Below are 23,711 nucleotides of genomic sequence, written 5' to 3'. Positions count from 1 at the left end.
GGACCCCTTCGGCGAAGGACCAATCTCCAGTCCGTTCGGTGGTCCCCCCGGGGGTCCCCCCCGGGGGGGGCGGTGGCTGCCCTCCATGGCGGCCGGCTCCCGCCGCCCGCTCGCAACGGCGGCGGCAGCGACGGGAGCGCTCGTGGCGAGGCGGGCGGCGCGGCGCCCCACAGCGTCCCCGCCATCGCCCTCGCACCCAGCGCCCACCGTCCTTCCCCTCACAGCGCCCCGCCATCGCCCTCGCACCCAGCGCCCACCGTCCTTCCCCTCACAGCGCCCCGCCATCGCCCTCAGAATCCACACCATCTCCCCGCATCTCCCACCCCTGGGAGAAAGTCAGGAAATCAATTGCACTCGGGTTATCTTGTAACTGTCATGAAGAAAAAAAAAAAAGGCGCAACCACAGAGGTAGCACATTTTTTAGACCAGTCCTTGAAAATATACCGGGTTTCAGACAGGTAGGTTGAGTCTTCTTAGGGTTGAAATGAGGTCTTACATGGTCAAAAGTCTGATCAAACTTTAAATCTTTATTACTGTAATAAAAACTACAGCCCCTTTCACAAATGTTGTATGCTGAGACTGTTCCTCTAGAGGAAACTGCAACTCCCATCCACACAGCACAGAGGTGGGTGACAGCATTACCCCTATGAGTGCTCTTAATGTTTGTCTTAAATGAGTTAACACCTCGTATACCTAAACCACTGTATTTGCCTTTCAGAAGCAGATGCCTGTTATTTCAGAAAAGCAGCATGGGTAAGACTGAACAAGTCCCACTGCTGTTTAACAGACCTTCAGCTCTCACAAAGACTTTTATTTTCAGATGACATTTAGCAAACTCTCCCCTTCCTCCCAGCAAAACATCAAAATTTAATCACATCCTGTTCCATTCTCTATAGTCCTACGACGCCAAAACCAATTTTAGATAAACATACAGACCATAATCGTAATTAATCAACAAACATTACCAGCTGTTACCATTTTAATCTCTGCTCTAACATTTGTTTGATACGGATTTTAAATGAAGGACGCTAAATTAAAACTGAATTCTCAGGACCCTTACCTATAAATGGAAGATGAGAGACTCAGGAAGCAATTCCTCCCTGATGACCGGCTCCCCAGGCACTAGGGGTGCCTGACAACCTGCTCCGGCTGTCGCAGTCATTGCAGTACACATCAGTGCTATGATCAGCTAACTTCCAGCACGTGTGAACCTAGCTTAGTCTTCTCCAGCAAGAAGCATCACGTTAGCATCAGCTGTGATCTAGCTGTGGCCATGTTAGTGCCCTTTTTCAAAAGCAGATGTGTTTTTCTGCTGTAGATATGGCTGTACAACGCTCCTAATACAGAACATCTGCGACCACTTGGGAACTAAAGAGGCTCTTTTAAATCTTAATGTGTTCAGTTCATTTCCTATTGCAATCACATTTGTTGTTACTTAAAGTTTAGAGTGCTCCTGCAAAATAGTTGTTAGTTTAATAAATAAAATGATTGGTTATGCCTTGCCTTGTGATCTGTTCATCCGTAAGGTGCAATTTTTCATCTAGTAAAGGCTAAATAGTGATTTGAACAAAATTGGATGTATTAGAAATCTGGGAGGAATTTGATCTTATTGAGAGAAGTACCTGGGTAAGGATAAAGCTGTCAGAAGAAGAGGGAACTATTTATACAGAGGAAGAGCAAAATACAGGAATGCACAAAGCAGACAGTAATAATAGGGCACTTCAATTTTTATCCTTGTGTTTGTTGTATTTCTAGATGGCTCTCTATCTGTGCTCAAGATATTACCATTGTTTGTACATTCTGTACCTTGCTGATTTATTTTTACATTGTTTTTTCCCCGGTAGGTGGCCACACTTGCTAATTGAAAGAGTCCACTCAGACCTGATGGAGCAGGCTGTGTCAAAGGAAGAAAAATAGGACCTGGCCATGTAAAAAGAATGCCTGTTGCCAAAACAAGTAGAGCAGAAGTCCTCATCCTTCTCTTTTTGCCTCTCTATGGTTGTTTTCTCTTCAGCAGAAATAAAGATCCCTTTAAATCAATTTGAAACCTACTAACAACATACATTCTTTCCTATAATTCTTCTCATTTTAGGAATCAATGTCATATTCATTCCTTCTTATACTGAAAGTTATTTCATCCACAGGAAGAATATGCATAGTGTGGAAAGGATCTGTAAATTTTAAAGATAAGCTCATGAATTAACAAAAACCAGTTGAACTCAATTTTAGGAAAAAAAAAAGATCAAAACTCTTTAATTCAACGTGAATTTGTCATCTCCTATGTTAAAAAAGTAGGATCTCCAGAGAAATCTGTTTGGAAAAAGTTGAATAAAATCTTCCATTATACAGGAGCATTTTTTTCCTCAACAGTACTTGACATATCACGATTTGCTGACATCCAATTCCCACAGTCTAGTACCTTCTTCTGTCTTGTTTAGGCTAAAACTGAGGAATGGAAACTGCCTAAACCCCTGCATTTTGCTTTCTTTATGAAGCGCAAACACCCCATGTTCTGCAACACAGTTCTCACTCTGACTATGGTGCTGGCACAGACGGCAGTCAAAGCACTAACTTTGTAAATTCTTTAAGGTCTCTGAAGGTCAGGGAAGTAAAACAGTGCAAATTTTGTGAAACACCTAAAGGACATCAGCTATGCCGATGCATTTTGCTGTTGTTATTGCCTGGTTACTTTCATGGTTTTTATTCAACTCATTTACAGATAGTAAACTACTCCTTTCTCTGTGCTGCACACATTTCATAAGCTATGATATAATGAAACCAATGTAGGTACAGAAAAAATGTACACAAGCAGAGATAGAAGAAAAAAAAAAGATATTATAGCAGATGGACACATGAAAAAAAAATTTGGAAGTTCAAACACACTAGAGAGATGCCGCACGTCGTCTAAAGTCAACTTCCATTATAATTACACACCTAGCACTGGATTGAAACACAAAAAGGCTGAGCAAAGAACTCTGTAAAGTAATGCTAAAATGGGTGGAAATCCATCTGGTGAAATCATGACCCACTTACACAAATGTGTTAATATCATTGAGCACAGTTTCACTTTTGGTATTTGCCATATGACCCACGATGAAATAAAATATGAACACATGATCACTGGTAGGGCTATCTGTGTGATTTCAGCATTTTCCTTAAACATCTGGTTTTCCAGGCTACTGCAGAAGAAGGTCATCTTCACCACTAGCATTCACAGAGACCTGTCAAGCCCAAAATACACTAGTGGGAACTCGGTCATTTGATTACTGCCACACGTTCTCTTGCCTCTATTTCACACATTCACAATGCATCTTTGCTGTTTGCTGACCCTCTCTGTCAGCGTCAACCAGCTGTGAACAATATGGGAGCTTCACAAAGCAAGAGAGACACACTGTGTCATGACTGTTGTGGTCAGGGAGTTAGTCAGCCAGTAGGAACCTCCTGCAGGTAACACAGGCTTCCTAACAGCACACCAGTATTGTAGCTCTGCTGTTGTGTGATCCCAGTTTCAGAGCGCATCCATCCCATAATCCAAAACACGGACTGCCTACATAGTTAACAGACAAAAAGCATATGAGATTTCCATTCATGCTAGCAGTTTCAGAAAAATGGCCTACTGCAGCACTTCTGAAGTCTGCTCAAAGCATTTTGAAAAATTCTCTAATCTCTCCTGCAAAAGTAATGTTATCCCTTTTGCTTCCTTTTTGTTAGTGCAATTATATTACATGAACAGAATTCCTGCATCAAAAATTTGACTCAGACTTGAACTTCAGGTACATCTGACAATCTGAAAGATTATTCCAATTCTAGAAAGCATTTATCTACTTATATTAGAAGCATAGAATATGATCCCTATATATGGCATATTTTGGTTCTTGTTTCCTGAACATTATGGGCATTATGTTCTGTATTTTCTCTCATTCTTGTTGTGTAAACTGAATGTGTGGTTTCATGTTGCACCTAACTAAAGCTTACTGCCAAACAGGAGGGTCTTGGCCCACTGTCTTCTCTGAACTCGTACTCCTTTACTCTCATGTGCACCAGATCTAGAGAGCCTGCAGCCACAGCAGAGATAGTTCAATCTGCTGTGTTCAGACTACAAAATGATGTCCTTTGGTGAATAATTTTTGCATAACATCATTGGTTGATCCAACTCACTCTGCAGCTATATAATATCACAACTTACTCTAGAGGTTTAAGTTTGCAGCTGGAAACAGAAATGGACTTGGATCATACCTTCCATCAGCAGTTCTTCATTTGAGAAGATTATGTGAAACATTAGATGTTATGACATAAGCATTTAATCTCTGAATTGAATTTAGTTCAAGTTATTCTGTTAATGACTTGATATTTTAATTTTTGATATTTTAATTTTTTTCATCTGAAACTGTTCATGTATATACTGTGTCTGGCTGGGATGGAGTTAATTTTCTTCAAAGCAGCCTGAATGGTGCTTTGCATTTGTGACTAAACTCGTGTGGATAGCACAGCAATACTTCAGCTACTGCTGAGCAGTGCTTGCACAGCGTCAGGACTTTCTCTTTTTCCCCCAGAAGGTATGCTGGAGAGGGGCAAGAAACTTGGGAGTGGAATACAGTCAGGACAGCCGACCCAAATTAATGAAAGGGATATTCCATATCACACAGGATCATGCTCAGCAATAGAAATTAGAGGTAGAAGAAGATGTCTTCCAAGTTGGAAGCTGCTGCTTCGAGACAGGTTGGACCTTGGTCTGTTTATGGGAGGTAGTCAGTGATTTCCTTTGAATTGCCTTTTCCCTCCCTCTTTCCTTCCTCTATTAAACTATCATTATCTTGACCCACAAGTTGTCTTGCTTTTGTTCCTCCTCTTCTGTCCTCTGTCCTACTGCAGGGAAGTGAGTGAGCGAGCAAGCAGCTGCCAGGTTGGCTGGATGCTGGCTGGTGCCTGAATGTATGCTCATAATGTATACAGTAAAAAACATCTGTTTATCAGGATTCTGATGTTTTGCTCACCAAATTCTGCAGTCCGGTTGAACAGAACGAAGCCAGTCAGAGGGTTATGACAAGTAGGCAGTACATCAGGGCAGGATTACCTGATTTAATGGACAGCTCTTACATTGAGCAAACTCACAGCTCAGAAGACTGGCACACTTTCAAACATGTTTCTCTGGAAGTAGGCTGGCATTCTACATCACTGGTGAACACAAAGACACTTTTACTTTTTTGAAGTCACATATTTGCTTTACAAAAACATTTATGTAACTGATTAACTTCAACTAAGTAAAGCAAAATGGAGAAATTATTACTCTGAGACCAAACTGGTACCGAGGGAAAAGTATATGGAAAAGAAAAACTGTCGAAGATGAAAAGAAAAAGAAAAATCTGTTGTTACTCCAGTAAAACATACTTCAGTATGTTAAAGTATCGATATGTCCATATTAGGGAAGATAAAAAAACCCACAAAAAAATGGAAAACACAAAAGCAGACAGATATGAGATTTGTTGTTTTCCCTCTCATTCTACAAGGCCATTTGCTATAATATTTTACAAGCAGAAAAATATTTCTAAAGCAGCACTAAAGAATGGGGATTATTAAAAAAAAAAAAGCTGTTATATGATTGATTTAACCTTTCTCCTCTGTAATCAGCATATTTCTAAGGTACCAACAATAACAGGAGGAGATAAAGCTGCACTGCAAGAAAACTGACTGGACAACAATAAAGTCATATTTTACGAATGAACAGCATCATGGAGCCTCACTTCTAGCACAACACTGACCACAGGCCTTCCATAACATAATTTTTGTTTCATTTAAACACATGTGGTTGAGTCAAAACTTATTTTGAGAATACAGCAACATCAACTCTCGATTCAGTATCTCCTGTGATGGAGTATCTAAACGAGCTTCATTAAATTGTACCAGTTACTAAATAACATTATTGATAAACTTATTAAACATCTTAGCAGGTATTTTTTTATTTCCTTCAAACTATTGGAGTATCTAAACGAGCTATCATTAAATTGTACCAGTTACTAAATAACATTATTGATAAACTTATTAAACATCTTAGCAGGTATTTTTTTTTTATTTCCTTCCAACCTTGTAAAATCTGCTATACTGTGGAAACACTTTGTCTTGACTGTTGTTTCCTATACAATCCACTCATAGTTTGTGACCAACTGATCCTTCTCTCTCACAAGGTCATTCTTCACACTATGAAGCAATCAAGACATTGTTTATATCCATCTATGAAGCAAGACTTTTCTGTGTTAGCAACCTGTCCTCTCAAGTTTTTAGCACTCTGTCAAAAATGAGTCAGCTTCTAAGGCTTTATCAGTGGCTGTTCAATGTTTTAGAAAGTCAGGTAAATTCCCGACTGCAATTCAGATTTGCCTGTGTAGTTCCTCATTTGAACTGATTTCGAATAGCTTTGGAAATAATAGCTTTGGAAAATGGTTCTTTTAGAGAATTAAACCAGGACTTTTCTTTCTTGTCATACCTAGCGCCCATCCCTGGAAGTTCAGCAGCACTGCCCCCGCAGTCTCTATAGGATTGGCATGGAATCATAGAATGGCCTGGGTTGGAAGGGACCTTGAAGATCACCCTGTTCCAATCCCCCTGCCATGGACAGGGACACTTTCCACTAAACCAGGTTGCTCAGAGCCCCATCCAACCTGGCCTTGAACAGTTCCAGGGATGGGGGTATCCACTTCTCTGGGCAACCTGTTCCAGTGCCTCACCACCCTCACAGGAAATGGAAGACGATGGGAAGATGCTCGGGTCGCTCGCAGAGACTCTTCCTCTGGGTGCTGGGGTAAGTAGGAGACACGGTACGCCCTGATAAGGAGCGCAGGCTCCGATGCCTGGGGCGCGGCCGGGCAGGGGCGGTGCGGGAAAGGCGGGGGATCGGGAACAAAAGGAGGCGGGGAAAGGTGAGGAAGAAAGGGGAGCCACGTGACGGCGCGGGCGGACCGGAAGGGCGGGGGCGCCTGCGGGCCGTGACGTGGCGGCGGCGGCGGAAGTGCGTGTGGCGGGGGCGTGTTTGGGTCGGGCGGCGGCGCGGAAGTGGTCGGCGGGCCCGGACAGCTCGCTGGGACACTCGGGCGCCCGCCCCTCGCCCCCAGACGGGAGCCGTCCCCTCTCCCCCTCCTTCGCACAACCCGCCCCGCAGCGCCGCCAACCCCCACGGACATCGCTGCGCCGCCGCCCCGGCCCCCGCCCCGGCCAGGGTGAGGAAGGCGGCGGCGCGGGGGGGCCCCGGCGGCGGGAAGGGGCGGGGGGCGCCTGTTGTGCGGGACTCCTGCCTGGGCCCTGCGGGGACGCCGTGCCGCGGTGCGGGCGGCCGAGGGCGGCCCGGGCGTGCGGGAGGAGAGGCGGGTCGTTCCTTCCCGGGCTCAAAATGGCGCCCCCGGTTTTCCCACTTCCCCTTATTCCTGTGCCTGGAAGGCAGCCGCGGGGGAGGGGAGGTGCGGCCGGGGCTATAGAGGCTGGCCCGCGGGAGCGGGTATCCTGCTGGCCTGGGAGCGCTCCTGCGCGGGAGGTATCGCTGTCCCGGGGCTGCGGTGAGGGTTGTTGCCTCGAGTTGCTTGTGAGATACGAAAGGGGAGGTTGGGTGATATGCCCCGCGCTTTCCCTTTTGCTTGCGGCTGGAGGAGGGACGGTGAATTAGGTGGGAAGTAGAAATACTCCCGACAACGCATCGGTGTCGGGGGAATCACGACAGGCCTGGTATGCTAGTATGTTCTACAGCACGCCCAGTTGGAACTAGATGTAAAGCCAGAGTATGGTGGAGAAACAAACCCATGCCTTTTTATCTTTTAGAGGAGAACTAAATGGCTTAAGAGCTATCAAAATGTTCCAAACAACAGGGCCATAAAAGGCTGTTCTCTCAGCATTTTTGGTGACTTGTTTTTTCTACCTTACGCCTCTTTCAGAGCTTTGGGATGAAAAAGAGAGGCTGAACAGCTAGTTAAGCAGCTGAAATTAATCAGCTTCTTCCATGTAATGTTCAGGCCAAGTAAAAAGCATGGCATTTATGTCTTCTTTTCTGGTTTCATAGTGACTTGTCAGAGTTACAGTCAGGCTAGATTGCATGTATGTATTGTTCTTCCATAAGAAAGAACCTTTTCCACAGGAAAAGGTAGATGTTGGCTGAAGTGAGGTGGCTAGAGACAATGGTATTGTAGTCATCATTGTTACTTACATTTCCTGTATGATAAACCAGTTTACCTGAAAGCAAGTGGTACCATTCATCATTCAGATGAGCTTATGAGCTTCCTATTACCTTTAATGGGAAGGCTATGACTTTTTGCAGCGATTGTGTTGATTCACTCGTTTAACTTACTGTCTCATTATGTTTCAGTATAAACTGGCTTGTGTGTGACACTTGTTTTGCTAGTTGACCATATTACTGTCTTGAACCCTGCAGTAAGGTGCCACCCTAGTTCTGCTGGACCTGGAAAGGAAAAACAGAAGACTTGGTTAGTAAGAGTGACTAATAATCAGGCTTTTTAGTTACTGCTTTTTAAAAATATTCAAGGTAGTCCAGTATAAAGAAATTAAAGTCGAGAGATAATGGTTGCAACCTCAGCATTGTATGATCTCTTTTAAAGAAGTGTGAAAAAGTTTATTAGAAATTGATACAACAGCAAGTGTGTTCATAGTAAGAAACAATGTCATTTGCTATGAAATATAAACGTGGTGAAATGTTCCAGTTTTAAATTTAACGTGAATTTTTCTGTTGTGGCCTTTGTATTTGATAATGCAATTAATCATATTAGTTGTAGGAACAGTGCTTGGTCTCTTAATCTCTTCAGTAGACTGGGTTTTGTCAACAGTGTCACTTTGATACTTTTGTACTAGTTGTGTTGTAGTTGAAAATAGGCACTGATCTGAAAGCTTACATGACTGAATTATGCCATCAAATTGTGAATTTGTAGGTATTGGCTAGGGCTGTTGGTATTTTGCACACAGATTCAAATATAAGATTTGTATGTGATCTTTGTTTGTAGGACTCTTCTCTTTCACAAATAAAACTCAGACTCTCTTGCAGCATACAAATTTCTCTTTTAGAGCGATGAGAATACCCAACATCTGGTAAATGAGTTGGTAGGATTAGCAGGGGTACTTTGCTAATAATATAGTCCAAGCTTTGTGTTCTGGCATTTCAGCATGGAGCTGCTGTGTCTTGGGGATATTCGGGAGGAGTGAAAGTTCCTATTTACCAGAGGGACCTATGTATTTGTAGTGCCCAAGACTGCAAAATGAGCCTTTTAATATATGATGGAGTTCTTATGTAAGAAAATCTCCCTCATTTCTATTCATGTGAAGCCATCAATATTTTTATAGTATTTTCTTCAGCAGATTTTGATAATTGTCGTTGCGTAACTCCCATATATATTAGTTTTGGTTCCAGTCAAACAGTTATGAACTTCCTTTTGTGTAGGTAAATGAAAATCTCTTACCGAGGTTTTCTTTCGTCACATTTCAAATGTATTGATTACAAAGTGTGCATAACATGCAAAATTTTGGGCAGGCAGGGACGGAAGGCATGATAGTGGGTCTTTGCCAGGAAATCTTCATCAGAATCAAGGGTAAAAAATAGGTATGGCAGACAAGCTGTTGAGTAAGTGTTTAGAATTGTCTTGAAAGTGATCTGTCAAAAAATACTTGAATTTTCAATGTATCTGTAGGGTACTGACTGTAGTATTCACCTCTGGTTCTCAAGCCTTGTATTTTACTGATAAATTAAGGAACAGGAGAATGAATATGACTTGAGGCTTGGAGTTTGCATGGGGTTGGTAGCATTGAAATCTACTTCTAAATCCTTGTGAGGCACTATGCTGAGCTCACAGATGTGAAAAGAACGGGCAAAAAACATTCTATGATGGCAGTGTCAAACTATAGTACTGCTTCCCTTCAGAATAAGGAAATACTTCCCTTGCATTTTGTGTATATATGCTGCCATGTTGTGATCTCTAAGTAAAGTGTTTCAACATCACCTGAAACTTCAAAAGATGATGGTTTCAATATACATTTATAGAAGGTATTAGTGACTTTTTTAATATATCAAAATCATCTGGATGTACTCCATCAGGTTTTCAGTCTGGCGTTTATTTTATCCTTAGCTGTTAAAAAGCGGGTGGCATGACTGTAGTAGGTTTTATTATTAATTTATTAGAAATATTGATGTGACTATCAAAGGAATGAGGTTTGCAGTGTGTTTCTTAGATTTTGCTACCAGACTTGCAGCTGGTTATTTTTGTACATGGTATCTGAATGTCTAGAATGATTTTTGGGGGAGGGATGCTGTAAGGGTGTAAACTTTGAAGTTCTCTGGTAGCTACAGTTTCTGTAGCTTGGGCATCTATAAAAATCGAAGTAGATATTTGTCTTGACAACTTGTTTCAGCTTTGTGTTCTGAAGGAGTTTTGCAAGGGGTAGTAATTACTGTTTCGTAAGTGATATAAATCTGAATGACTAGAAGCTCTAAATGGTCAGTTGAAACAGGTAAATATTATGTGAGTTAAATCAGTCTTGCCCGTTCTTCTGTCATACCTCGTTTTGCTCTCAGTGTGGGGAACAGCAAAAAAAGCAGTCACAGCAAGTAACCAGTGTGGTGGGTTGAATTCCTCACTGTGTGTCATCCAGAAGTCACTTGCTCCCAAGAGTACTAAGTTGCACGGTCCTTGGATGCCATCCTTATGTCTTTATGAATGCTGCGGAGTCTAGAAAAACATGGGATGTATTAAAATTAAAGGGTTTTAAATTATTTCATAGTTGTCCAAACACACTGGAATGCTACAGCAAACAGATTTTTTTTTCATTTTAAACCAGAAATAACTTGTCTTCATTCATTTTCCAAAGGAAAAGATAAACAAATGGCTAACAGATTCTGAACTACCTATATTGTGGCTATGCCTTACTTTCTCTAATGTAGTATAATTAGAGAGAGATTAACTGTTGTCACTGATCAATTATTTTATCCAAATTGCTCCACAACTTCTAATCCATATTTAAGCAATATGGAGGTGGCAGAGTTTTGCTGGAGAATCAACACACCAGCAGTGCATGAATTGTTGTTTTATGGTGTAAGGATGAAAGGCCTGGTATTTTTAAAATAATTGGATCCATTCCTGTATTCTGAAATATTTCACCAAAATTAATTTAATGAGTAAGAATCTGAGTATGGAATTAATACTGTACTTAATGGTGGTGAGATATGCAAAGGCTTTTTTGCTTCATAGAAACATTCTTTTGCTATGGTACACTTTCACATGTTTGTAAGACCATACATCTAAAATATGATACTTACTAGACTATGTTGTACAACTAAAATTTAAAAACTATATATCTTTTGATTTAAGGATGATGTAATAGTCAAATAGGACACAAACTCAGGACAGAATACAGAACTGTAATATCCTACCTAGAACAAGCTAAATTATTTTGAGAGATATGAGAAAAGAAGCAACATCAGCAAATAGGAGTGTCTTTAGGATGTTGAAAATGGTTTTTTAATACCTGTGTTTAAGTTGTGTTTACACTGAGAAATAGAATACCTGTTTTTCAACTGGAACGTAATTCAGTAAGTAATGCTTAGATTTCTGTTTTGATTTATTCCATGAAAATTAGTTTTGTGAGGAAGTATCTTATTGGAGGATGGAGTTCTGCTAGAGTGCTGAAGCACTTTACAGGAAATAAGGTTCTTCAGCACTTGGATTGAGTTTACAAAAGGAGAGAGAGTTCGGAAGGAGAACGAAGGCTTAGTGTCTGAGCTCAGCGTATGGCAAACTGGAATGCTCAAGTGCCTGATCTGTGTGCTAAGGGGTTTGAAATAGGAAGATGGCTAAAGACTACTGCTTGGTTTAAAATGTAGTTGCTTTACCACTAGGAATAAAGAATAAGAAGTCATTTGAAAGTGTTATGTTTGCTTACCTTTTTCAACTAAGTATTGAAGCCATTTCCTGCCTTAGGAGGATGCACTCTAACTTGCTTGCATCCTGGATACTAGAGAAGCTGTATCCCCACAAAGTGTGCACAATTCAAGTAAATAATCAACTGGAGTAGGACCAAGTTACAGGCTAGTTTTGGCACAGCTTTTGTTTCGTGTCTGCTGTTAAGTGTGTAAAAGCATAAATATTAGGCATAGAAGTGATACCAGCAGAGTCTAAAGGCTTCTCTGTCCATATGAATAAATACTGGGGGTGAGGTCCTTTTAAGGAGTTGAAAAGGAGACAGAGTAGGGAATACACTGTTTATAGTTGTTCTTAACAAAGATCTTTGTTGTGGATATTGATCTATTAGGACGTGTTAGTACTGGAAATAGAAATCTAACATCATAATTCTCTGGTGGCTTGTACAAAGTGATCTGGAACTCTTACTGGTCAAGAAAAATCTGGTTTTCTTCATAGGGAAGGCTTTACTGTTGCTTCTCAGTACAGTTGTTAATTAGAGTATGTATCAGTGGTTTGTATGTGAAGATCTTCTGTGCTTTTATTTAAGGAAATTGCATTTGATAAAAGTGAGTTGACGACTCACACTTGGAAAGAACTTACTGTGGTGTTCTAGTTTTCCCAGTTTGCTCAGTTTTTTAGCATCGTTTATTGGTGCCGGCTTTGGAATATTGGTTAGCAATGGCATAATTATGGAAAAATTGTTACTTCTTGCCATTTGATATTTTACAACATATTCTGACTTTCAAATTATTGGTATTATACTTCAATCTTGATATCTTAAGAAATAAGAGACCGAAGTCTTGCAAGAAGAAGCATAATTGAATTTCAATGTCCTAATTTAAAGCTTTAATGGGAAGACTAGATATTGAAGAAAATAACTGGTTCATTTGTCATAAACTCTGGCTATAGTTGATAACTTAGCAGCGATGGTAGCTATACTCTGGACTTTTCACTTTGGTAAATATTAGATCAAGTTATATGTAGTACATGTTTCATTAGTGAATGAGATCTTTCTTACTCGGTTTGTAAATCTAATACCACCCACTGTCTTTTCACAAATAGGTTGTTACTGGCAGAAGAACCACTGAGGTCTGAATCCTGGAACTTACTTTCAAAAGCTGTTGAAATAAAGGACTTCTTTCTAATTTGGACATGGCTAATCGAGGAGCAACAAGACCCAATGGGCCAAATGCTGGAAATAAAATTTGCCAGTTCAAACTAGTACTTTTAGGAGAGTCTGCAGTTGGCAAATCAAGTTTGGTGCTTCGATTTGTAAAAGGACAGTTTCATGAGTTTCAAGAAAGTACAATTGGAGGTGAGAAAATTATCCTGTTGATTTGTTTTGAACTGAGCTTGTGTACTGTCCTTGCCCTTGTCAACCTTTAATGTAATGGCACTTCTACATTGGGTCATTGACAGCAAGGATTATATCTGAGCCCTGTCTCTGTAATTGAGAATTATAACTTTCTAAGCTAAACATAGTTGGTACTAGGCTGTAGCAAATGTGCATGTCAAGTGGAGGAAGTAAATGTGTTCTTGAACTGTGTAGTTTTGAAACCCAGGCTCCATGTTACATTTTGTTTGTGAGTGGATGTGTAGCTGTTTTAACTGTGGTGTATGCTTAATGCATGAAATGACTGCTTAAGAGTTAAGAACTTAGTTCCTATGAAAAAAAAAGTGCTGCAAACACAAGCTTGTGTTTTGTCATTTGTGCATCCTGGCTTTGCATTTGATTTGGGTGAACTTGCTACATTTCTGGATATACCTTTCTTTGTTAGTAATCGCAGAATTTCATGTGCTGTTTTTACATTTTGTGACTTCAAACAAAACAGGTGCTGGTTACTGGAATTAAAAAAATCTGTTAAACTGAACAGATTTTTTGCCACTCTTTCCCTTGACAGATTTCTTATGTTATATTGTATTTTGAAGTTGTTTGTGCTTTGAGCTGTATTCCTCCTTGGATAAATTTAAACTTATCCTAAAACTACCAAACAGCATACAGACTTAAAAAAATTTGGATTTTATGGATTGATAAATATTCTCCAGTAGTTGCTGCTTGCATGAGTCAGTCTGTTACATTGTAATACTTGTGTGAAGCCCTTTCAGTGGTCTGTATGTTTCTTCACACACCAACAGTTGTTGAAAAGTAAAAAGCTTACAAAACTTACAAAAATAAATACAAGCTGAGTTTCATTGCATTCTTCTTTTGCCCTATTTCTAGCTGTTACATGTATTTATTTTTTCTATCTGTCAGCATACATGGAGAACCACATATTTTCTCCTTTAGCAATCTTACTAATGCACACTTGGCTTTGCACATTTTATCATGGCTTTAGAGTAGGTGTTAGTGTGAAAGGTTTCCGTATTCTCTCATACAACTGTGCAGTAACATGGAGAGCATTCTCAAAGATCTATAGTGAATTAACTTTCCAATATCAAGGAGATTTTTTGTTTTTAAAAAAACCAGTTAAATTTCAATGAAATTCATTGTTCCATTTCAGTGATCTCCAATTCATTTAACCTCCTTTTAGTTTTTTTTCTTGTTTTAGTGTTTGTGTTTGGGATAACCCGAAATGTGTTACACTGTTTAAAATCTATACAGAAGTTAAACAAGACCCTAAGTTCAAGTTCAGATATGTAGTGTTTAGTGTGATCTGTATTAACTTGGGTTTCTTCTGTATAAAATAGAAAAAACCAAAATACCATATAATACAGTTGAGAGATATTAAATGCAGCAATGTTGGGATTTAGAAAAAGTTTTCTACAGAGAAAGCTGTCTAACTGTGTAGCTTGTAGTTGCCTAAGGCATAATTTTCTTTGTACACAGAAGGGCCTTTTAACAAAGAGAGGCTTATGTGCATTGTGAATCTGAATAAAAACATCTGAAAGGGAGTGAAGTTAAAGGCAGACATGTTGGATGGTGGTGGTGTGTTTTTGCCACTTCAGACTAGTGTAGCAATGCCTGTTAGTTGCTTAAGACAAAAGTATGGCTGTTAAGGATGATAGGCTTTCAGATAATTAACACAGTTGATTAACTGTCAATTTACTATGGCCTTGCAAGATAGAAGAAAGATACCTGTTTTGCAAAAACTAGCAGGTGTTTTAAGGTGGTTAAAGTGTTTCTTTTGACAAAAATGAGAATATCATAGAATAAACACTTTGTTTTAATTCTCTTCCCAAGTAAATACCTTCATTTATGGAGTTAAATTACATTTTTCTGTTAAGAGAATAATGTCTGTAAGAACTTCAAAATCATTTGCTTGACATCTTGTCTCTGCCTTGGACAGATATATTGAGCTACTTCTGAGGAGGAAGCACTTAGTTTAGTGCAGGATATATGGAGGTTTTTTCACTCCGTTTGGATATTTAGCATTTAGAGAGTTTTATGAGGATTTCACATTGGAACATCAAAGCCTTTACCTTCTCCTGCCTGCCTGCTCATCTGTGATGGATGCTAATACCCTTGAAGCAGGAGCACTTGACCACTTAAGGAGTCGGATTCTTGTCATGGTTTAACCCCAGCCAGCAACTAAGTTGCAGCTGCTCGCTCAGAGCTGAAATAGGGACACTTCTGGTATGCTAGTTACAATGTCCTTTACGAAGCAAGATTGACTTGCTTTTGGCTTCTGTAATAAGTTGAAGGTTGCAGCAGTTTTGGAATGATTCATCGGCTGTGATGCCTTGGAGTATGTAGGACAGGATAACATCCCAGGTATGTAGGCAGGTCAGTGTCTCTTCAGACCTTTGATTTAGGTTGGCCACAATCTGTCAGTATGCCCAGTGGTGAGAGTCCCCACTTCAGCCAAGTAGTGGGCTTTCCTTAGTTTTGTAATACTAGTTTCTATATTGTGTGGGTACTTGGCCTCCGTACTTTTAATATGTACCTTAATCTTAATCGAAGAACTTTGCTAGGAGTAACTGTTTAAAGACTTAGAATAAGTTACTTACTGTTTTCTATAACCAAAAGAACAGTATTTATGGTAATGCATTTGGCTGTAGTGGCAATGGATGCAAGCTGCCCTGAAACTGCAGGCTGTCGAAATTATGCTGAAATTAACTCATGAGATCACTTGCAAAGTCATGCTGCTTTAAGAACAAGAACTTTTGAGAAGTGCTTCTTCTTTTTTCCATGCCCATTAGCTAAGGTGAAGTTGTCAGAAGCTGAAAATCAAAGCTTTAAGATACTATTCAAGTGATGTAAATGTGTAGAACTGAAAATATCTGAACTGTGGAATTATAGCATGATGGGATACTGTTACTGCTACTCTGTCATACAGTGTGTTGAAGCAGGATGAAATGTATCTAGAAGGTTTAAAAGAAAGCTTATGGTTACTCAGATTCACTATTGCAAAAAAAGGAATCCTTTCCAATTCTTCCTTTCTTATGTCTTTAACTTGAGGAGAGTCTGATTGTTTAAATGACTGTTCTGTGTTGATCAGTTATGGTCCATCAGCTAATGCTTGCATTAAACCTGCTATATTACAATAGTAGGCTGGAATTGTTTAAGGAAATCATATTTGCATCTCTGTGAGCATAATTTTGTGTGAATATAGAGATATAAATAGACTTCTGGTTTCAGCACCTCTGTCTTTTTTGTAGCTGCTTTTCTAACCCAGACTGTATGTCTGGATGATACAACGGTAAAATTTGAAATTTGGGATACAGCTGGGCAAGAGCGGTACCACAGTTTAGCACCCATGTACTACAGAGGAGCACAAGCAGCTATAGTGGTGTACGACATTACAAATGAGGTAAGTGCTATACTAGGGAGGCACAAGGGGCATTTGGAAGTTAGTCTTATATTGACTGTTCCTTAGTTTTTCTCACTGACTTGTGTGAATCAATTCATGATTTCACAGAATCATAGAATGGTTTGAGTTGAAAGGAACTTTTAAAGGTCATCTAGTCCAACATCCCTGCCATGTGCAGGGACATATTCTGCTAGAGCAGGTTGCTCATTTCATACTGGACTATGTAATGTTAATTTGTGTCTGTAAGCTTTTCTTGTCAAAAGACCATTTATAGGGGGTTTTCTTCTTTTGTATAAAAAAGGAGAAAGAAAGTAAATTCTACTGTAAAAATGTTTCAAACCCACCTTTAAATCAGTTCACCAAGTGCGAGCTGTTACTCTCACCACATTGATGGTGGCAGTTTTATTTCTGATAGTGAAAGACATTTTAATATTGTATTATTGCAGATTGCAAGTAAGGATTGGAAAGGTGGCACAAGCCATTAAGACCAAAACTTAAGGTTATTTGATTTCTTTTTATTTGAATTTAGATAAGCTTCACTTGTTTTTAATAAAATGAGACTTGAAAACCAAAACTCTCAAAACCCCCAGAAATCGTGTACCATAATGAATAGTGCTCACTAATTAGTAAGTAATTTTGAGACCCTTACAATATAGCTGTTCATACACTTGATTATTCTAGAGAAATTGAAATTCCCATTTTTATCTTCTAACTACTTCTCTTTCCTTACTCTGTCTACATAAAGATCTTGCTATCTTTACTTGCTTTTTCAGCATTATCTCAACTAAGCGCAGTTGAGAACTAAGGTAGGGATGTTTTGTTTTAAAAGCTCAGTTGGCGAGTTGGAGTGTGCCTTTGGACTAAGGTAGCAGCCTTGCATTTGGCCTTTTGTGCTTGAAGTGTAGATAACAGAGATGGGGATAATAGGTGAGTACAAAAGGATGATAAAACTCAGTTGCATCATTTTGCAATCATTAACAGGAGTCCTTTGCCAGAGCGAAAAATTGGGTCAAAGAACTTCAGCGACAAGCAAGTCCTAACATTGTAATAGCTTTAGCAGGAAACAAAGCTGATCTAGCTAACAAAAGAGCTGTGGATTTCCAGGTATGTACATAACTTCTTTTCATAGAAATATCATTTTATTTGAATAGATAGTAAATAAATCTAGGAGGAGCTTACATGCATAGCCTAGCTAGTTGTTGTGGAGGTCATGCTGTTAAATATAAACATCAGCTGAGACTAATTAAATTATACATGCTACTGTAAAACCTATTTCTGTACAAGTGATATGTAGCAATAGACTTTTTTGAATAATTAAGTTTGACTTGGACAAATAACTAATTTATTTGAGTATCTTTAAGGCTAATTAATTATCTGTTCTTTCATGTGACCTCTGTCTTCTACTGGAAATTATCAGTAACTAGAGTTTCAATGGATGAGATAGCAGTAACTCAGTGCAAACTGTTCTGTCTGACTTGTCAGCCAGAGAATTTTGATTATCATGTGATACAAAGCTGATTGATTTGCCCAGCTTCTTTAGGCTCTACTGTTGAAGCAGTATTCAAATTTTAATTGTGCTTTTCATGGTATTCTTTTCAGTTTAGTGATAATATTGATGTTCTCACTGCTGTATTCTATCTTCTAGAAAGTTTAGCCAGGTCATCAGAAAATAGCTTCCAAAATGAATAAAAAATTTACTGCTGGTAGCTCTAGTCCATTCATGATTGACTGAATTTGAATTAAGATAGTATTTATTAGTTGTTACTTCTGTTATGGTTTTTAATCTGTATTTGATGTTAGTGTGTGAGATATTGCTGTGTATAGTAGTGAATCCTTTTGCAACTATAGAGTCAAATTATGAAGGTTAGCAGTGGTTCAGGTGTTTTTCTACCAGAATTCAACAACTCGGTGTTCTAGTTTTATACTTCCATGTCAGTTGTAACATAAAGCTGTGTGACAGAAGATCTTTGTGTTTTGTGAGAAGTTGTGGTATTTAACAAAAGCATCATACATCATGAAGTATGAGGTCTTGCAGTCAAACATGTAATCAAATTTAACTACCAAAGTAGACCTACCTTTACATTTTTTGAACAATTAGAATCTTAATATTTTTTGAATGTTAAGGCTTTTGCTAATGTGGATTTTTGGGCTTCTGGTAGGCTTGACAGTCCTTTCTCATTGCAAATCACATATTAGATTTCTAAGTATTTGTTAATGTGTTATTTCAGGTATAGTTACATCTTAGCAGATGTCACTTAATTACAGAATGCTGTAGGTTATTCTTTCCATCATAGGCCTCTTGTAGTTTGGCTTCTTTGTAGATTTCTTATTGAATGCAAAGGCAGTTACATAATCATAAGAAGACAGGGATTCTCAGCTGAATTGAGTAGTAGGAAGTGGCAAAAATAGTAAAGTTCTTATGAGCAGTGTATCAGATGAAAATTCATACTGAAAGGGGAGATAACATGGCAAAATACTTCATACTTCTTATTTGTTATAATTGTGAATTTGTGTCAGGATAATGAAATTGTTCTGATCCATCTGCTCCAGTGCTTGAAAGATTCGAGATAGTTGCAAACTGCCTTCTTTCCAGGGTAATAATAGACTTGCTGACATTTGATGGCACTTTCTGGAGCTCAGTTGTTTTTGCTATCATGGCTAGTGTTTTGGATTGGGGTTGTCCCTTTCATAAATATTTTAATTTATTACTTAGTTTTGCCTGATATGTTTCTATATGGATATTTTTAAGATTAGTAAGAATTTTTAAGATTGCATTTCTAATTGTTTAGCTGCTTGATGGAATTGTAACTTCTCCGTAGCTAATGAATAACATTGTCACATGAGTGTTTCAACAAACTGTCTTTCTTTCAAAATGGTATAGAAATTGTTCCTTAGTAGCAATAAAAGTACAATGTGTAGTAATTATGTGATTTTTAATTTTTTTTAATGAAGTAATGTTTTTTTATTTTAACTTGCAGGAAGCACAGGCTTATGCAGATGACAACAGCTTATTGTTCATGGAGACGTCTGCCAAAACATCTATGAACGTAAATGAAATATTCATGGCAATTGGTGAGTTTATGAACAAACTAAGAACTTAAAAAGAATTTTTTTCATGAGATGCAGACCATTGCAATCTTCCTAACCCAAGGTCTTCGTTTGTAACCTGAATTATTTCTGGCACTGAAGTTTCTTTAGGACCTTTTATTTGTTTAATTTTGTTTAGGTAGCTGTCTGAAATCCAAAAGTTGTGCCAAAGATGGCGATGTGTGCTTAAATTCACTGTCCAAGTAATATGTAAAGGATGCTGCATATGAGAAGTAAATTTACTAATAATTTTTAGAACTAACATAATCTTAAGGATTTCTGTAAAGTTACCAACGTGTAATAGTAAGTATAAATTATTAAGAAATTTTGTCTATTCCATTGATATAACCAAAATTGTATTTAATTGTTGATGAACTTTTGAAAGGGGAGGAAAAAGAATACATTTTAGGCCGGTCACTAACCTGTTAAATAATAACCTTAATCACAGTAGGAGCTCTGCTGCTCAGTAACAGTAATTTATAGCATCAAATAATCTCATTAAACCGTTTTGTATGTTGCACCACGGTGACCTCTCCAACCCGCTTTTTGTGGAAAAAAATCATTGCTGTTAAAATGAAATGTTTCTAAAGAGCTCTTACCCTCTGCTTTTCAAGTCCGGAAAGCAGAAGATAATTTGTGGTGTGCTTCAAACTTCCAGTAGATGCGAATTAAATTATCACTATAGCAACACTTTATAACAAGTACTTCCTTCATATTAACTATAAATACTTGGGGAGGGGGGACGGACACAAACACATAACTGTATGTGAGGAAAGTATATTCTTCTCATAATTGTTCAAGATAGCCCTGCATTTAATGATACAGAAATGCTCAATTGCACCATTCTGGTGAAATTTCAGAATTAACATGTTTAATGATGCAGTTTGCATCCTGTTTAAAAAAAAAAAAACTGAATCACCAAATATGTTTGTTTTGTTTTGTTTTTTTTAATTTGGTATATCAACAATAATTCTTACCTCTCCATATTTTAATGAAGTATACAAAGTGAATTTGAGGAAAACAATGGCTAACTAATAACTCGGTATTTTGTCTGCAATGTTGGTTGGCCATGTGAGTATTCTTTTGCATCAGTGGGGTGAAATTCAGCTTTGTCAGTGCATCAGAACAAGATCTATGCAACAGTGGACTCTGGAAGGAAATCTTGGAGGCTATGAGTATTGCATGGAATTTAGAATAGCCTGCACAACATGGTGCAGTTCTCAGGACCATGTGTAAATACAATCTTCAAAACTGGGAGAAAATGGAGAAATGAGAACGCTGACAGAACTGTGGGATGCAAGTTACAGCTGCTTGTAAATTGATTGCTTTAGAGTTTGTTAAAAACTTTCAGTTAAAAAAATGTTAATTGAGTTCTAGATACAGTTAGAGAATTCAAAATGATAGTGCTCTGAAGGCATTTTTCTACTGGTACTTTGTCCTTCTGTGCTGTCTCAGCAGCTTAGTACCATGTGAATTCTTGGTTTTTATCACAGAATTGTAGAACAGCCCAAGTCGGAAGGGACCTCAGAAGATCCCTCTAGTCCACCCTTTTGTGGGAAAGGGAGTCTAGATTACTTAGCACCCTGAGATTATCTAGCACCACAGCACACTGTTGATGTTTGCTCTGCTGTTTTTTTCTGGCTGCATTTTGTTCCTTTCAGAAAAAGCTGTTCTTTAAAAGGCTGACCAAACTAATTACTTTGGAGTGAAAGCACATGCAACCAAACTGTAGAACAGGAGTGGTTGCTGGGTCCCAGTTCATGTGCAAGACAGGCCCATGGAAATCCTTTTATGGACTTTTATAGTTAAAATAAGCAGTTTTCTGATGGAAGAAATCTAGGAGAAGCTACTGCTCAGAAAGGTAACAGTTGTCACCCTTATTTTTCGTGTCAGGACGGGTACCTTGGAGCTACAAAGGCAACAAAGAAATTATCAGTCAATTGATTCATAGGAGCTGGAGAGAAGAGACAGCTTGAAAAAAATAAGAGAGGCTTGATCTGGTGCTGGCGCCATTTTATATGTTGTATGCAAATCCTTACTCTGGCTGGATATCTGGGAACTAGTTTGACCCATTTCTGTCTGTTTGGTGCCTTTTCAGTGTTTCTGTATCTTTTCTCACTAACATCCTGATCTTAAAGCCTGTTCCATGTGGGTGGATTCCCATAAGAGCTGTCATTTGCTGGCATAGCACACCTGTGCAGATATATTTTACTGCTCAAGTTACTAATGCATTTGATGCTTGGAAATCATAGATAAGGGAGTTAATCATTGAGAAGTTAAGACACTTAACTTCTTTCATTACCAATGCAGTGAATCAAATCCAATTATATGGTGAGTATACTGATATGCTTATAGAGTAATAATGTGTTGACTTTGTGTACTCAGGTGATTTAATCTTAGTGAAATCTCAGTTTAACTCTTATATCCTGTTCATCTTACAGCAAAAAAATTGCCCAAGAATGAACCACAGAACGCAGGAGCCAGCTCTGCCAGAGGAAGAGGAGTAGACCTTACTGAACCCACACAACCACCCAAGAGTCAATGTTGTAGTAACTAAAAGATCAATTACTTTAAACTGTTCTGAATATTCTTCTGCTTCCTAACTGTTAATAACCATGGAATTGGAGTGCTTAACCTGGTCCAGTACAGCTTCCCAACAGCGAAGAGACTTATGATAATAGTCAAGTTCATGATACAGAGTTTTCTTTTGATGTAAAATTTTAACATGCATGTATCCACCACTGGCTATAATGTTTCAGCAGTAGAGGAGAGATGGAAGGGACATAAACTTCCTTCAGTTGAAAGGTTTAAAAAATCAGTTGTTATTAGGAGTGTAGAAGAACTGCTCTCTGTGGACCTAATTGGCCAGTTCCTGTAGCCTCAATACTGATCACTGTTATAATAAATAGAATTGGGTCTTTTCATAATTCTCAATTGTGCTTTAAAGCCTTTTTAGAAACAGGGTCTAAAAATTACTTAAACTTCTCTGAAGTATTGATGCAACCAGTTGTTTCTGCAGGTATCCACTATTTAGTTATACATTCCATAGTTTAATAATTTAATTACAAATAATACTTGCATTAACAATTTTAAGAATCCTTTGCTTGCCAGACAGTGGAGTTTTAGTTGGTACACTGTATGTAAATGATATCAACCCACTTAGTTATCTTAATGAATTAGTGATGAATCAAGTTTAACTTAATTTCTAATGTTTTCAGAGGGTACAGACCAGTAAATTCAATTCTATGACTTAGGATATGTTTGTTTTTTTTCCTCTACAAACTGTAAGAGCTCTTCAAGTAAAACCACAACAAACTCGGTGTCTGTGACTTTTCTTGTTTCTGATCATTGCTGGCCATTACAGTTTGTTTTTCCCCTAAGGAAAAAAATAGTGCACTAACGATTATGTACATCCAACTTGATTTTAAATTTGGATATTAATGTACTGTAAATAGGTACTCTGCATTGTAGTCTACATTTGTTTAATACTTTCTGTAATATTTAAGAGTTGCTTAAAGGTATACAGAATGTACAGTTACTTAAAGCTAACTTTTTTCCTCTCTAATCAAAGGGGGTTCTGAGTTCTTCCTTTATGGCTAGAACAGTAATAAATGATGCTCCTGTATCTGTAACATAAGTACTGCTGTCTGTCAGTAATGAACTTTGCAACTTTGTTTTCCAAAGTACATTTTATTTTGATCAGTCCAGTATATTGCACTAATTCTTTTAGTTATTTTCATTATATGAAATCTACAAAGTGTGTCAGAAGAGATGAATTAGTCTATTTAAATGTTGAACTGATAGAAACTTACTTGTGCAGATTTAAAATTTGCAGTAATCTGGGTTTAGCAAGGAAAATGACAGTTCACCAGTGTTTAGTTTTATATTGAGGTGCTCAGGTTTGAATAAAGTGGTTTAAAAAAATTTTGATTAC

General features: G+C 38.4%; 1 protein-coding gene across 2 annotated transcripts; it reads left to right on the top strand.

Annotated features, from left to right (window-relative positions):
* Positions 1 to 7,156: 7,156 nt before the first annotated feature.
* RAB5A (RAB5A, member RAS oncogene family) lies at positions 7,157 to 23,701 on the top strand. 2 transcript variants are annotated; one of them, XM_029961738.1, is made up of 6 exons: positions 7,157 to 7,211; positions 13,003 to 13,254; positions 16,539 to 16,690; positions 17,672 to 17,794; positions 19,669 to 19,762; positions 22,219 to 23,701. In XM_029961738.1, exons 2-6 carry the CDS (start codon positions 13,092 to 13,094, stop codon positions 22,332 to 22,334), a joined length of 648 nt encoding a protein of 215 aa, XP_029817598.1. In that variant the 5' UTR covers positions 7,157 to 7,211; positions 13,003 to 13,091; the 3' UTR covers positions 22,335 to 23,701. The 2 variants fall into 2 exon arrangements, with proteins under 2 accessions (XP_029817598.1, XP_017931079.1); XM_018075590.2 differs by lacking the exon at positions 7,157 to 7,211 and adding an exon at positions 8,444 to 8,462 and having other exon boundaries at positions 13,002 to 13,254.
* The last annotated feature ends 10 nt before the right edge of the window (positions 23,702 to 23,711 follow it).

Source organism: Manacus vitellinus, unplaced genomic scaffold, assembly GCF_001715985.3.
Source record: "Manacus vitellinus isolate BGI_N305 unplaced genomic scaffold, ASM171598v3 scaffold_3_pilon, whole genome shotgun sequence".
In the NCBI taxonomy this organism is placed as follows: Eukaryota; Metazoa; Chordata; class Aves; order Passeriformes; family Pipridae; genus Manacus; species Manacus vitellinus.
The sequence above is the reverse complement of the archived record's forward strand: the minus strand, read 5'-3'. Positions and strand labels throughout refer to the sequence as shown.